The sequence below is a fragment of the Malania oleifera genome, chromosome 13, assembly GCF_029873635.1.
Source record: "Malania oleifera isolate guangnan ecotype guangnan chromosome 13, ASM2987363v1, whole genome shotgun sequence".
In the NCBI taxonomy this organism is placed as follows: Eukaryota; Viridiplantae; Streptophyta; class Magnoliopsida; order Santalales; family Ximeniaceae; genus Malania; species Malania oleifera.
The window spans coordinates 75,514,671-75,530,599 of record NC_080429.1 but is presented as its reverse complement, the minus strand read 5'-3'; the positions used below and the strand labels follow the sequence as shown (position 1 = coordinate 75,530,599).

Here is a 15,929-nt window from a genome sequence, read left to right as displayed (position 1 = left end):
ACAGTTGACGTTGAATTTGAATGGGTTGTGAAGGTGAATTCCCTCTGGGATCTCCACCCTTCCTCTTCCTTCCACTCTTCTATTTCTTCTAATCTCTCCCCTGGCTGCAGAACCTTTATGCTGCCCCTGCATCATTTGATATCAGAGCCCAACCACAATTTCCATTTTTCCATTTCAGTCCAACCATTTCCCCTCACCCTTCTCTTCTCTTCTTTTTCCACCTCTTTTTTTTCTGCTTTCTTTTCTCTGTTCTAATCTCCTCTTCTATCTCTAATCCCCTGCTGCCCAGCAGCATTCTGCCCTTCTCATTCTTCTCTGTTTCTCTTCTCCTTCTCTTCTTCTCCTCTTCTTCTATTTCCCTCCCCATAATTCCCTTCTCTCAATTATCTTTCCCTTCTTGTTTGCTGATCTCAACTCTCTCTTTTCTATTATGATTCCCTGTTCTTCTTCCTCTACACTCCTGCCTTCTTCTATCTTCTTCTCTGTTCTCTTTTTCATTCTATGATTTTCCCTCACTCCACCAAAAAGCAGTTCTGAAAAAATTTCAAAAATTTAAGTCCACCCTTCCCAATGTGGATGGAACCCCTTGAAATCCTACCCCTCAAATTTTCATTGCCATCCGACCACTGGAGGAACCCCCACACGCCAGCCAAAAAAATCCAGCCCCTTTTGAATCCCGAACCTCCTGCCCTTTTATCATCACCCACACTACCAGTGCATTTTCCATCCCCTGATCTCCCTTCAACCCAAGTGTCATCACTGGAAAGTCACCACCAGCGACTCACGCACCCCATGTGCTGGCAACGCACATGAGGAAATTTCCCAGAGTGCTGTGTTTGCCAATCTTGCAAAAAAACTCCTTCAGCCACAATATTTTGGGTTTCTTCCAAGATATTCTCATCTGTGGCATGATCATTTTGATTGTGGATCTGCTTTTTGCAAGCAAGCATGATAATTTTATACAAACTCTAGAAATTGAAGAATTAGTGTAACATCAGCACTTTTGAGTGCGGATTTGTCACTGCTAGCAATAACAAATCAGTTTGCATCGCTGTGTTTGTGAATTTTCTCTGTGAATTTGTTTCATTTCAGCATGACAATCAATACCAAAGGCGCACTGGAGATAGTTTTTGAGAAATTAGGAGCAAGGCTTGTGGGCAAATTGTGTTAAGGCTTTTGGAAATTTATAGATGCAGTATATATGAATAAAACCAGCAATAGGGTGACAGTTTACTGGAAAAATGAATGGATTTTGTCATACTCTGAGGCACAATAATAAGCCAGTCCGCACCTTTCTTAAGTTTGGAGAAAAAGTATGCAAATTCATTTTTTATGGAAGATGTCCAATACATGTGATTTCTAGAAACAGAGTTATTCGTATGCAACTTCACCCAAAACCCCATCCAAAGCCTAATGACATATCTTGGATTGATAACACTACCTTATGTTTGTGAAACATGTTTGGTTCCTACAGAAATGGGTGACTATCTTGATAATGTTTGGTGTAATATTATACCCATGAACATTGGCCATCTACTGCTTGGTTCTCCCTGGTTGGGTGATTTGGGTGTGACTCAAGGACTCAAGGACACAAGAACACATGTCTTCTACTATAATGGTAAGAAGATTATCTTGAAGCCTGCACTACCAACCAAACAAGACAAAGAATCTGTTAGAGATACTTAACATGAAGACACTACAAGCAAGGAAATGAATGTGTTTGAAGGCATCAAAAGTCTTTCAAACATTCTCACTGTAGAGTTGTCATCCCCGGTAAGTTCACTGATGCTGATTCTCAAGTCAAGTCCATGGAATTGCCAATGGAACGTCGTTCTTGTATCACTTTAGCACTGGCTTTCAAAGAATCCAAGTTTGCTTCTCACTTTTGATCTTCCAAAATTTTAAATTTCAAAGCTGAATTTTTTCTAATTGAGAGAGAGTTGATGTGGGATAAGCAAGGCCTTGCATAGATCCTTGTTGGAGAATACTTGAGAAAAATTGGATCAAGGATTGTTGGGTTTAGTTAGTAGTTTACTATGTGTTTAGCATTAATTAGTATAGGATTACGTGTATTTGGGGATTCTTTGTAATATTTGTGTGATGTGGGGGTGGGTTTTTAGTTTCATGAAATGTTAGGAGCATATGTGTAATTTCATGTCTTAGAGGCTTTCTTATAAGTAATGTGTGAAAGCCATGTTGTAGACAGTTGACGTTGAGTTTGATTTGAGTTGTGAACGTGAATTCCCCCTGGAATCTCCTCTCTCCTCCCTTCCTGTTCCTTCCTCTCTTCTATTTCTTCTACTCTCTCCCTGGCTGCAGAACCTTGATGCTGCCCCTACATCACTTGGTATGGTGTTTTAGATTGGCCTTTTGTTTACCAAGGAGTCCCTTTGGGGGGTAATTCTCAATTTTTAGCTTTTTGGGATATGTAGTGGCTAAAGTAAAGACACCTTTGGACGAGTGGAAGGGTGCTCTTTTCTCTTTAGGTGGGAGCATCACTCTTATTCATGCTTGTACCTTGTGGAGGGGGTTCTTGAGAGGGAAGGAGGTTAACACAAATAATTGATGTTCTAGAGAGGGCCCGAAGAAGAGAATGAAACAATTCATAAGAAGCTCAAGTGTGGATTGTGGCAGGTGAAGGTTTTTAGATGGCTGAAGGGATCCCCTAAACTAGTGGAATCCAAAATGAGAAAAGGGGTGAGGAGGGTTAAGGGCTTAACTGTTCAAGTGTCAAAAAGATTCCCCCATTGAAGAATAGTTGGCAGTATTTATATGAGAGGGGCAAAATGGTGCAAGATGTCGTCTTCCAATAATAAATTGACACGCCATGTTAATTAATGAACAGATGGATATTTTAGCCAAATTGATCATGAAACATGGTTAGGATGAGAGCAAATAAAAAGAAATACACATCACAAATGACATAAGAACGCTTAAGCAACTTGAGAGAAGACTAAAGGGTCGAGAGGCCCCTTTAGTGAACCCTACTTCGAGCCCACAACTCTAAAACTCTCTAGAAATTCCCAAGATTGAGATTGATAAAGACCCCACCATGTGTCTCTATGTCCAATCCCCACGTGCACTGCCAATATTGACCTCTTACAAGAAAGCAAACTTAATACAATTAATAACTAATTCAATTATTATGCACATGCGAGTCCACCCATCCCCTTTTCATCCACCAGAAACAAACACAGAATAATGGATTCCTTTCCATCCTAGCGCTAGCCCCAAGAACTTCCCAAGGTTTATTGGTCAAATCGGCTATCAATATCACACACTACCAACTCTAACAGTTCGGAATTCCCTTCCCAGCCTGCCAAGAACCGATGCCAATTCATCTGATAACCAATTGTCGCCACGACAGAAGCCTCACTCACTGGCTAGAAGCCAGGTTACATTTGAGAACAAGCAAAAAATCTCCCTTTCCCACTTTTCCAGTCCCAAACAGAATGGGTCGAAAGCAATCCACTCCTTTCATGACCTGTGGTATCCATCATGCCAGTATTTCTTTCATGATTCATGATGGTTCTAGAGTTTCTTGGGATTTTCTATTTAGAATGAGTTCAAATGATGGCGAGTTGGAGGAGCTTCCTTCTTTGCTTAATGTGCCAGAGGGCTGTCAGTTTTCCAATAACAGGGATGCTAGGGAGTGGGTTTTGGACTCGTAATTTTTTCTTGCAAGTCCTTTTATCACCATCTTATCAAGTATAATGTTTCCTTTTTCATTCATCATTATATTTGGGAGTCATTGGTTCTTTCCAAGATCAAAGCTGTCGTTTGGTTGGTCGTCATTAATAGAGTTAGCACCAACATTTGTTGCAGAGTAGGAGGCCCTTTAAAGCATTGTTCCTACATTTATTTATTGTCCTTTAATACTTTAGAGACCTCATATATTTCTACATTGTACATTTTCTTGGGGACTGGAATAGATTGTTTGGTTCATTTGGAGAGGATAGTGTGCACCTGAAGACAGCAGATGAGATCTTGCGTATTTCTTCTATTGGGTTTGGAAAGAGTAAGGATGATATAACTTCATCAAAGTGTCTCTGGAATTATGTAAAAAATATGTTCAGAGCACAATGCATGGATTTTTAATGGAAAGAATCTGTCTTAAAATTTTCTTTGAGATAGGATCCAGTACTTGGCATTCAGGCCTTTAGTGCAGCCTGTTTTAATGGAATATGTTTTGAAGAAGTCCACCAAGATTAAGGCTTTTCTTGCTTTGGATGTACTTTTTATTTCTCATTTTGAGGATTTCTTATCCTCCTATTTGTATATGCTTCTTCTCTATTTAATAAATTTCTTTTTCTATCACTATAAAAAAATATAGATTTCTCAAAGTCAGAATGACCAACAAATTTTACTCATAAGTTTATTTCTTTATTTTTTAAATTATAAATAATTTATTTACATATGTTTTATCTAAAAAATAAAATTTTCAAAAAACTTAGCTTAGAAGGGTAAAACATCTCACCTAATGCCTTCAGATTTCAACCATTGTGAAATTCAACTAACAAGGATGCAAATGTCCTAACTGCAAAAAGCAGAACCACCTCATTCTACTTTCTAACCTTAACTTAAAAATTAGGTTCTCAAAGGTTGGGCTTCTCTTGCAAGTTGTAGAAAATCAAGAACCACAAATCGCAGTATTCACGTTGGACCACGGGTGCCTAGCTAAACTGTCCCAAATTCCATTTGGCGAGTCAATTATAGATTGTGAACATATTGCTTTTGTGTTAGCCCCTTATCAAATTGACAATACAGACAAATTTGGCGTGACACGCGAACTTAAAGCCAGGTGGGGATCCTACCACTAGAATTAAAAACTAAGAGTTGAATTTCGAAAACTTAGAAGGAATGGTGATGCATGGCACATATGAAAATTGATATTGATGAAAAATACAGTTTTCCAAGTCAGCAATTCTTGATAACAGTATGCATTTTCACAATTTTTTGTAGATAATAAAAATGGAAAATGAGGGACGAGAGACTTAAGCAAAATGAGACATTAGATACCTGAGGAAGATCATCATGTTCAGAGAACTTTCCCGCCAAAAGCAAGTCAATCTGATTCGTTCTTGGTGTCAACAAAGGAGATCGAGGAGTCATGCTACCTCCAGATGATGTTGTCATTCCTTGATCAGACTTTGGACCAAAACGAGTTTTACACGACATAGATGGTAAACCCTTTAAGTCATCCATAAAGGCAGAATTATCAGCTTCGGGGAAACAGTCAAGCATGTCTTCTGAGCCTCTGCGAGACCAATCGCTAAATTTTGGAGAAAGAACGTCGGATTCTTCTGTAATGCTCGAGTTTGATACTTTTGCAACATCTGGGCTTCCCGCATGTTGAAAATCCTTCTGCGAAAATGATTCCATCATCTTCTCAAGAGTCTCAGAAATTCTAACAAGACGCTCATTCACACTTAGACCCTTCTGATCACATCGATCAGCAATTGCGCAAACTCTTGAATGATCCTCCACATGTGAAGTTGGAACCTCCTCCTCACAAATGCGACAAATTATTGAACTCTCCTCATAAATATTAGTCTGATCTCCCCAGTAACCCCAAGATACTTTGTGCTGGTGCTTGGAAGGAACAGAAGGATGTCCATGAGAATCTTTGCCAGGAGGAAGTTCAGGAGACTTAACAGCAATGAGATCGCTATCAGGACTTAGTCCCCTGTTATTTGATATTTTCAAAGATTCTACCTTTCTGTCATTCTGCTGCTCCTTCACCAGAGCTGCTTCTTTTGTGGTTTTCCCAGCTGGGGATGGAAGTTTCTTCCAAGAAGCTATCCGGTCCCTGCTTGCAGGAGATTCCAAATTCTTTGTGGTGTCACTAGTACCAGGAGAGAGAAAATTTCCAGGTTGTGGAACATTGCCTCCTTTCCAATCCAAGCCATGCTGTTCCTGACTATAAGATTTCCTTGCGATTGCTGCTTTTGTGGCCTTTGCAGCACTTGGAATTTTCCCACTGCTTATCACACCAGAAGGAATTCTTTTATCTGCAGAATGAAGGATTCTGGATTGGCGAAGTTGAAGAACATGCTCATCCTCAGCCAACCCGCTTTCCTTGTGAAACTGCAACAATCGTGTACACCTTGTCAGAATGAAAAGCATTCGGGTATGAAGCTGCTTCAGTGTACCCATAGGAAGTTCTTGACGCCGATCATCCAGTTCTTGCACTATGCCTTCACATTGAAGCCAAAACTCTCCAGCTGACATCAAAGCACAGCTCCTAGCTAACACCAACAAGTCCTCAATAGTTTCCTGCCACTCAGGATGACTTTCTGCATTTTTGTCTAAAATTCCAACCAAATCGCCAGCAAGTGTAGCAAGATCATTGTTCACTTCTTCCTTTGCTCTGTCAAATTTTGCTCTTATGACAACCAACACCTCCTGTATGGAAAATAGCAAGGCAATTAGGAGAAAAAATGACACTTCATAATGCACTAACCATCAGTTCCAATGAACATCATATCAAGAAAATTTAATTACCTCCAGGTTATATAAGCCTCGAGGCTTCCAGAATGGGTAAGGTCGTACGCCTTTGGAATTTAATTCATGGGAGAAGCTTTTAATATCAGCAGGAAACCTTTTTCTAGGTGCACTTGTCACACGAAGAACGGCTTGAAAACGAGGAGATTCAGATTCCTTTGGGTTTTCACAATCATATGATGTCTAGAAAAGAAAATATTCAATTTTCCAACCACATCGTGACAAGAATTAACAACATGCAGAAACTTTAAGTTGTGTAAACAAATAAATAACATTAAAGGAGGAAATCTTGAAAAAGAAAAAGTACTTCTAGCCCATACCTCAGGTGTGCAAACATCTGAACTTCTCAAGCCTCCAGAATGCCCCCATGATACATTGCATTGCTCTGTCAAGGTAATTCAACATATCAAAAGCAACTTTTCAATACAGAAACAAAAGTAATGTCCTAGTTATATTGAAGTGGAAAATGACTCAGAAATTTCACTTATTCACCCATTTCCAAAATAATAACTAATGAAAATGTTCAAACCTTGTGGACATCATTTGTAAGACACTTCAGGAGACGGAAAAATTCCTTATTCCATTTGAAAACCATAAGCAAGGATGGAAAGGCATAAAGAAATTTGACAACGACAACAGCAACAACAACAATAACAAACCAAGCCTTAAGTCCCACTAAGTGAGGTCGGCTACATGAATCCTTTTCCACCAATTGATGCAATCATGGGCAATTTCCTTTAACAGATTCAAGGCTAGTAAATCCTTACTCACTATCTCATTCCAAGCTATTTTAAATCTACCCCTACCCCTTCTACTGCCCCCCACAGTAACTAATTCACTCTTCCTCACTGGTGCACTATTTGGCCTAGGTTGCAAGTGCCCAAACCACCTGAGTCATCTCTCCCTTTATCTTATCATCTACAAGAGCTGCACCTAACTTACCACGAATATGTTCATTCCTTAATTTATCTTTTAACGTTATACCACTCATCCATCTTAGCCTTCTCATCTCAGGAACTTTTAGTCACCCAACATTTTCCGATTCATATAGCATAGCTGGTCTTATACCCTTTTCTATAGAATTTCTCTTTTAATTTTACTATGATCACATAGCACATTCGAAGCACTTCTCTATTTTACCCAACTTGCTTTAACTTTATGCATTACATCTTCTTTAATTTCTCCTTCAACTTGCATGATAGATCCCAGGTGCCTAAATCTACTAGTGCTATTGATTTCATGATCATCAAGTTTAACTTTATCTCCAATATTCCTCCTACTATGACTTATCCTAAACCCTCTAGATTCTAAAGATTCTCTCCATAATTCTAACTTAAATTCTACTACACTCCTAGTTTCATCACTCCAAACAATATCATCTTCAACCAACATACACCATGGAATCTCATTTTGGATACTCCTAGTAAGTTCATCCCTCACTAAAGCAAAAAAATTAAGGGTCCAAAGAAAATACTTGATGTACATCTATTGTGATTGGAAATTCCCCAATCTCTCCACCTGTAATCTTGATGCTATTCATTACTCCATCATACATATCCTTAATGACACCAATATACCTATTACTTGCACCTTTTTTGTTTCCTAAAACCCACCATAGAACTTCCCTAAGTACCCTATCATAAACTTTCTCTAAGTCAATAAATACCATATGCAAGTCTCTTTTCTTTTCCCTAAACTTTTCCATTAATCTTCTTAAAAGATATATACCTTCTATAGTAGCTCTCAAGCATTAAACCAAACTGATTTTCACAGACCTTCATTTTCTAACCTTATATTTTTTATAAGTAATAAGTTTATTGATAACAAAAATGAAACCCAATTACACAAGGAGTGCACATGGGGTAAACAAATCAAAAGCAGAAATTACAAGAATCTAGTAAATCAAAAACAGAAGTAAATGATTGGTTTCGCAAAGCAGTCAACCAATCCATCAAAGTTGTAAAGAAAAATAGCTTCAGGTCCGAAATGGATCTTTCCTTATCTTCAAAACACCTACTATTTCTCTCCCTCCAAAGACACCACAATAAACAATGAGGAACCATCAAAAGAATAAACCCACTTCGATAACGACCAAAGCTGCCTTGCCAACATGCTAGAAGTCCCACTACAGATTGCGGCATAATCCAGCTCACTCCAAACAAACCAAATACCATAACCCACAAGTCCATTGCAACTGGACAATGAATTAAAAGATGATCAACCGTCTCATTATTACACTTGCACATGTAGCGCCAATCCAATATCCAAACCTTTCTTTTTGTGAATTGTCAATCGTTAAGCATTTCCTTAAAGCAGCAGTCTGAACGAAAAAGCTACTCTAGAAGGAATTTTGGCTTTTCCAAGGAAAGCCACAATCTTTGGAGCCCATTAAAATACCATAATAACCTTTAACCAAGAAGCCCTTCACTCTATCAGATTTCCAGCACATCTTATCCTCACCAGACCCCTTCACCGAAGCACCATAAATGGTATCCATAAAACCAGCCAAGGCCTCTAATTCCCGAAGATGCATACGCCTAAAGAAACTTACATCCCAAAACAAGACTCCATTATCAAACTTCATAAGCTCAGCCACGCTAACTTCTTTATCTCCGCAAAATCTACACAAATCAGGATAGCTAACAGCAAGAGACGTCTCACCACACCAATGGTCTTGCCAAAATTTCACCTTTGACCCATTTCCAATATCATATAGAACGTGGCAAGAAAAAGAAGACCATCCCCTTCATTTTCTAACCTTAATCTTTGTTCAACTACCCTTTCCCAAAGTTTCATTGCATGACTCATAAGTTTAATTCTACAATAGTTATTACAATTTTGAATATCTCCTTTATTTTTATATATAGGTATTAAAGTGTTTTTCCTCCATTTGCCTAATATTTTCTTAGTTTTTATAATTGCATTAAAAAAATTAGTTAACCTATCTGGTCCTATAAATTTTCCATTTTTCTTCTTTTATAATGCAAACTTAACTTCGTTAACTCCAATTTTGCAAATAAATCTCAAATTTTTAGGATTTTCCTCGTTTATGAATTCTACGTTCAAGCCTTCTACTTGGTTTTCATTAAATAGCTTACTAAAGTAACTTCGCCATCCATCTTTTATGCCTTCTTCCTTAATCAAGACAACCCAAAAAGGAATTAGTAGCATAAAGTATACATCATACTCGATCTTAAGACATTATCAAACTCAATAGTAAGGCAATCGGTGATCATGTGCATTTTTCCTATGCAAAATGTCAACTCAATAACTCCTTCCCTTGGATAGGTCGGTCAACCGGTTAGTCAAAAGGACTGTAAGGAAAATACTGAAAAATCAATCACCAATCAAAAAGAAAAAACCAAGAATTCTTTTCAATAAAAGTAAATAGTTGCAACTTACAAGATTCGGGATGAGACATCCTCCTTAAAGAGAATTTTGCAAATGGGATAGTGTTGTGGATGTAACCAGAGTAAGGGATAGAATTATAAAAATCAAAATGGTATTAGGACAAGAGATAATAAATATCATTAGTGCTTATGCTCCTCAAGTTGGCTTAGCAGAAAATCTTAAGAGACAATTTTGGGAAGATATGGATAGTATACAAGGCATACCAGGGACTGAGAAAATATTTATAGGAGGAGATCTGAATGGACACGTTGGAAGAGATAATAAAAATTATGAAAGGATACATAGAGGATATGGATATGGAGACAAAAATGAGTCTGGGGAGATGATCTTAGAGTTTGCTATGTCATATGATTTTAGTATAATGAATACTTGCTTTAAGAAGAGAGAAGAACACTTAATAACCTTTAAAAGTGGACAAAATAGAAGTCAAATAGATTTTTTTTTAACTAGGAGGGTAGATCGTGTATCATGCAAGGATTGTAAAGTTATTCCAGGTGAAAGTCTAACCACACAACATAGAGTCTTAGTGTTAGATATATGCATTAAAAAATGGAAGAAAAAGGATAAAATAAACCAGTGTAGGAGAACTAGATGGTGGAACCTAAAAGGAGAAAATATAATAAAATTTAAAGATAAAATGATCAAAGATGGGGATTGGACCTTAGAGGATGGGATAGATTCAAATACTCTTTGGAATAGATTAGTTAGCTCTATTAAAAAGATAGCAAAAGAGATTTTAGGCGAATCAAGGGGAAAATTCTCAAATAGCAAAGAAAGTTGGTGGTGGGATAAAGATGTACAAAAAATCATAAAGACAAAAAGAATTTGGTATAAAACGTGGCAAAAATGTAAAAACAGCGATAACTTTGAAAAATATAAGGAGGCAAGAAAAGATGCAAAAAGGGCCGTTAGTGAAGCTAAATATAAATCATTTAATAGTTTGTATGATAGATTAGGTACAAAAGAAGGGGAAAGAGATATATTTAAACTTGCCAAAGCTAGAGAAAGGAAGAACAAGGACTTAGGAAATGTAAAATGTATAAAAAGTAAGGATGATATTGTCTTGGTTAAGGACGAAGATATTAAAGAAAGATGGCGAAGTTACTTTAGTAAGTTGTTTAATGAAAACCAAATAGAAGGCTTAAATTTAGAATTGTCAAATGAGGAAAAGACTAAAAATATAAGATTTATTCGAAAAATTAGAGTTAACGAAGTTAAGTTTGCACTAAAAAAGATGAAAAAATGGGAAAGCTATGGGACCAGATAACATCCCAATTGAAGTTTGGAAATGCTTGGGTGATAACGGAATTATATGGTTAACTAATTTATTTAATACAATTGTAAAAACTAAGAAAATGCCAGATGAATGGAGGAAAAGCACTTTAATACCTATATACAAAAATAAAGGAGATATTCAAAATTGTAATAACTATCGTGGAATTAAACTTATGAGTCATACGATGAAACTATGGGAAAGAGTAGTTGAACAAAGATTAAGGTTAGAAACGAAGATCTCAGAAAATCAATTTGGTTTTATGCCTGGGAGATCTACCACAGAAGCTATTTATCTTTTAAGAAGATTAATGGAAAAGTTTAGGGAAAAGAAGAGGGACTTGCATATGATATTTATTGACCTTGAGAAAGCATATGATAGGATACCTAGAGAAGTTCTATGGTGGGTTTTAGAAAAAAAGGGTGTATGTTGTAGGTATAACGATGTCATTAAGGATATGTACGATGGAGTAATGACTAGTGTAAAGACTATAGATGGAGAAACTAGAGAATTTCCAATTACCATAGGTGTACATCAAGGATCTGCTTTGAGTCCTTATCTTTTTGCTTTAGTGATGGACCAATTGACTAAGAGTATTCAAAAGGAGGTTCCATGGTGTATGTTGTTTGCAGATGATATTGTATTAATTGACGAAACTAGGGATGGAGTAGAGGCTGAGTTAGAATTATGGAGAGAAGCTTTGGAATCTAGAGGCTTTAAGATAAGTAGAAATAAAACAGAATATATGAAATGTAATTTTAGTAATGATAGGAGGAATATTGGAGACAAAGTTAAACTTGATGATGAAGAAATAAATAGCACTTGTAGATTTCGATACCTTGGATCTATTATGCAAGCTGAAGGAGAAATTGAAGATGATGTAATGCATAGAGTTAAAGCAAGTTAGGTAAAATGGAGAAGTTCTTCAAGTGTTCTATGTGATCGTAGAATACCCTTAAAATTGAAAGGGAAGTTTTATAGGACAACTATAAGACCAGCTATGCTATATGGATCAGAATGTTGGGCGACGAAGAAACATAATATCCAAAAAGTAAAAGTTGCCGAGATAAGGATGCTTAGATGGATAAGGAGTATAACATTGAAAGATAAATTAAGGAATGAACATATTTGTGGTAAGTTAGGTGTAGCTCCTATAGAAGATAAGATAAGGGAAGGACGACTCAGATGGTATGGACACTTGCAACGTAGGCCTTATAGTGCACCTGTGAGGAAGAGTGACTTAGTTATTGTGTGGGGCAGTAGAAGGGGTAGGGATAAACCTAAAATAACTTGGGAGGAGATAATGAGTAAGGATTTAATATCTTTGAATCTATCAAAAGAAATAGTCCATGATCGCATAAATTGGCGGAAAAGGATTCATATAGCCGACCCCACTTAGTGGGACTAAGGCTTGGTTTTGTTGTTGTTTTGTTGATATTAGTTAAGTAATGCTTTCTAATCCCTTTGTGCAAATCAAAGGTACTCCAAAGGACACCAAACGGCCACAAATATAGCAAACCCCAAGGAAGCCAACCAATCCTCCTTCAAAATGCAAAAATTTTTAGGCATGAAACTCTCCAAAGATTATGAACACACCATTCTCCAAAAGCATGGGAATCGCATACTCTCCAAGAAATAGGACAATCCAAGAAGATATTCTCACTAACTCACTAACAACATAACACATATATCCCAGGATAATGCATTATTAGGCCTCCTTTACAACAAATTGCAGTATTAATCCAATTTAGGGGGAAAAAACATATAAAAGCCTAACTTCATAAGGGAACATAAATTTATGAATGAGGATAGACGATCTTTTGCTCAGATAACAAGCAAAATGAAAATTCCAAGAAACAATGATGTCCTCAAAAGGTATGAATCGTCCAATCCCTCCCTAACTTATCCAACATGCACGCACACACACAAAAGTCAATAAAATTCTTAATAAAAGGGTAAGTAAACTTGCTGAAATTCCTCCCAGAAGTGAACCATATTACCATCGACTAGCTTTTATCAAATGGTTAGAAAAATATAAGATGGCTGAGCAGCAACAACTACAGAGGAGTTGTATGTGTGGGATTAACTTACCTAGCATCCCAACCACTGTGCTTGAGGTCGTAGCTAGATCACCATATGCCAAAGGAAAACTCCACTTCCATTTCCCCACTAGAGTGAGATTATGGTTCCAAAACACCAAACCCGACCCATCCTCAAGCTTATAAACATCCTTCCACCTAATTAAATGACCTTTTCTGAGATCCTCATCTCGGACAACCAAAAAAAGAAAAAGAAAACAAAAAACAAAAAACAAAAAAGAATTTCATCGTTTTACAATCCTAATAGCTACCTACCCAAGATCCAATTCTTAAACAATAATAACTCAATGAAGAGGGATAGATGACAACAAAGAATGAACAACAATAAAACAAACTAAGGAGAACACTGAACAAATCCTTCAACCCATCTAACCTCCTAGTAGAAACCTTTTAGACCACTCAATCACAAAATGGGAAAGGCATGGAATTGCCTCCTAGAGCAATCCTAAAATAAATTAAAGGCCAAACCCACAAAACATACAAAATACTTAACATGCAAAATTTCAAAAGAACATAAGGCAATAATTCCATAACAAAACCACTCTTAAGACATTAATCTTTAAACCCAAAATCAAAGTTATGGTAATCCGTAAACCTCTCTAGCTTGTTACGGTCTAGAATAGCCTTTAAAAACATTGACCATTAGCTATTTGGAATACAATATTCAACATTCTGACAAAATGAATAAGAGCATTGGTTTACTACGGTCAATAGTTGGCATAGTGGGACTGTTGTTAACGACTACAATGTAATCTTTGATTTTTCTGACTAGCAGTGTTTAACAACCCGACCAACTCGCCCAGCCTGACCAATCCAAAACAAGCCAACCCAAAAAATCGATTTCAAATGGTTAACGAGTCAGTGACAGTTTTCTATTTTGCATAACCCGATTGTATGTGTCAGCTTGCGGGTTTAGCATCCAATCCACTTAACCCAACCCAAAGAGCCTCTTTGTGTGTGTGTATATATATATATACCTACAATTAATCAAGACTTATGAAAGAATGCATAAGATGGACAATGGGATGGGCACATGCATTTTGGAATGTTTTAATTTTTATGTTTTCAATTTTATTTCTATTCTAGTAATGCTTATGGATATGATGTTTTAGTCATTTTAGTTGTTAATGACATGCGTGTTGGAAAATTGACATATTTTCCATTTTTTGATTTATGTTGTTAATGTTATGCATGTTAGAAAACAGACATGATATTTTTTTATTAGTTTCAAAACCTTCGTTATATTGTATTATCAATGTAAAATTGAAAATTGAAAAGTACCTAGTGTGTTACTCATACTATTATATAGATACTATTGTTTTTTTTATAACAAGTTTATTAATTTAATATATTTAACTCGAATGACACTAGTTTAAGTAGTGTTTTCAATGTAACATATGTTATTATGTTTGAAAAAAATTCTCACACGTATTTCTTTGCATTTTTTTTTTCTTTTCTACTTCGCTTTAAAACAAGTTAAACCGCCAACCCGAACCAACCCATCTGATATTCAAGTAAACCCAAATCGACCCAAACTGTATCCTCAACGGTTTGACTTATGACTGACCTCTTGACAAGCTGACAAGATTGGGTCAGTTCGAATTTAAAGCCCAATCTAACCCTTGACCACACTTATTTGTGACACCCTTCAGGATGCTTGACTTGTTGTACGATGAGCTAGCATCCCCTTGATACCTTTTCACTAAATTTTCCTTTATTTATCAAAATATATATACGAGCTAAAAGAAGCCCACCCATTTTAGTCTCTAATGTGGTTCTCCAATGTTCTAGCTTAGATTCCATTCCGCTCCTATTATCATCAATCAACACGATATCATCTGCAAACAACATACACTAAGGGATCTCATTTTGGATATTCCTAGTAATTTCATCAATTACTATAGAAAGATGTTGTATTTGTGTGTGGCTATTATAGTTAGTGGAGCTCATAAACAAAGGAAGAAAGGCATATGGATGAGTTCATAGGTTCTGTGCATTAGGGACTTGTCGACGAGTGTGCCTCACTCGTCGACGAGGAGATACCAAGAGCAAGAAAATCTCAGAGAATGGACATACCGAGAGCAACAAATCTCAGTTTTTCAGTGACTCATCTACGAGTGGGCCTCACTGGTCGACGAGTGGACCCTTCTCGTCGACGAGTGCTCTCAGGGCTGCGAGGAAAATTTCAAATTTTGAATGTGAACATTGTGACGGTTGGGGGTTCGAAGGGAAGCCTGTGAGGGGTTGTTAATATGCTATTCTGAGTATATTGCAAAAAGGTTGAAGGGAGAGAGATGTAGAGAAGATCATTGTAATACCATTGTATTGTGTACTTTGATCTTCATAGTGAAATCTTTCCTTATTGCTCCCGTGGATGTAGGTTTTGCCGAACCACGTAATTCATGGTGTCGTTGCTCTTATCTTTGCTTTCTTTATATTGTTATGGTTGTGGAAGTATTCTGTTTTTATCATTTAGATTGTTACAAGTGTATGTTTGATCCTTTATATAATATACATATTCTGATGTGCATTGTTTAGAGAGGCATTATTTCACAACAATTGGTATCAAAGCAAAGTTGTAATGGCCTCTGCATTGAAGGATCTCTAGGTGCAGCAAAGTATGGTGAAAGTTTTATATAGAA

At 36.8% G+C, this 15,929-nt stretch overlaps 1 protein-coding gene across 2 annotated transcripts in view; it reads right to left on the bottom strand.

Annotated features, from left to right (window-relative positions):
* LOC131146639 (probable serine/threonine protein kinase IREH1) overlaps positions 1–15,929 on the bottom strand; it is a 74,513-nt gene that overhangs the window by 45,915 nt on the left and 12,669 nt on the right. For both annotated transcript variants that reach the window (XM_058096367.1, XM_058096366.1), the window contains exons 2-4: positions 6,825–6,889; positions 6,505–6,687; positions 5,020–6,405 (exon numbers count right to left, since the gene is read on the bottom strand). In XM_058096367.1, coding sequence (XP_057952350.1) covers positions 5,020–6,405; positions 6,505–6,687; positions 6,825–6,889 — 1,634 coding nt within the window. The remainder of the gene's footprint in view (positions 1–5,019; positions 6,406–6,504; positions 6,688–6,824; positions 6,890–15,929) is intronic.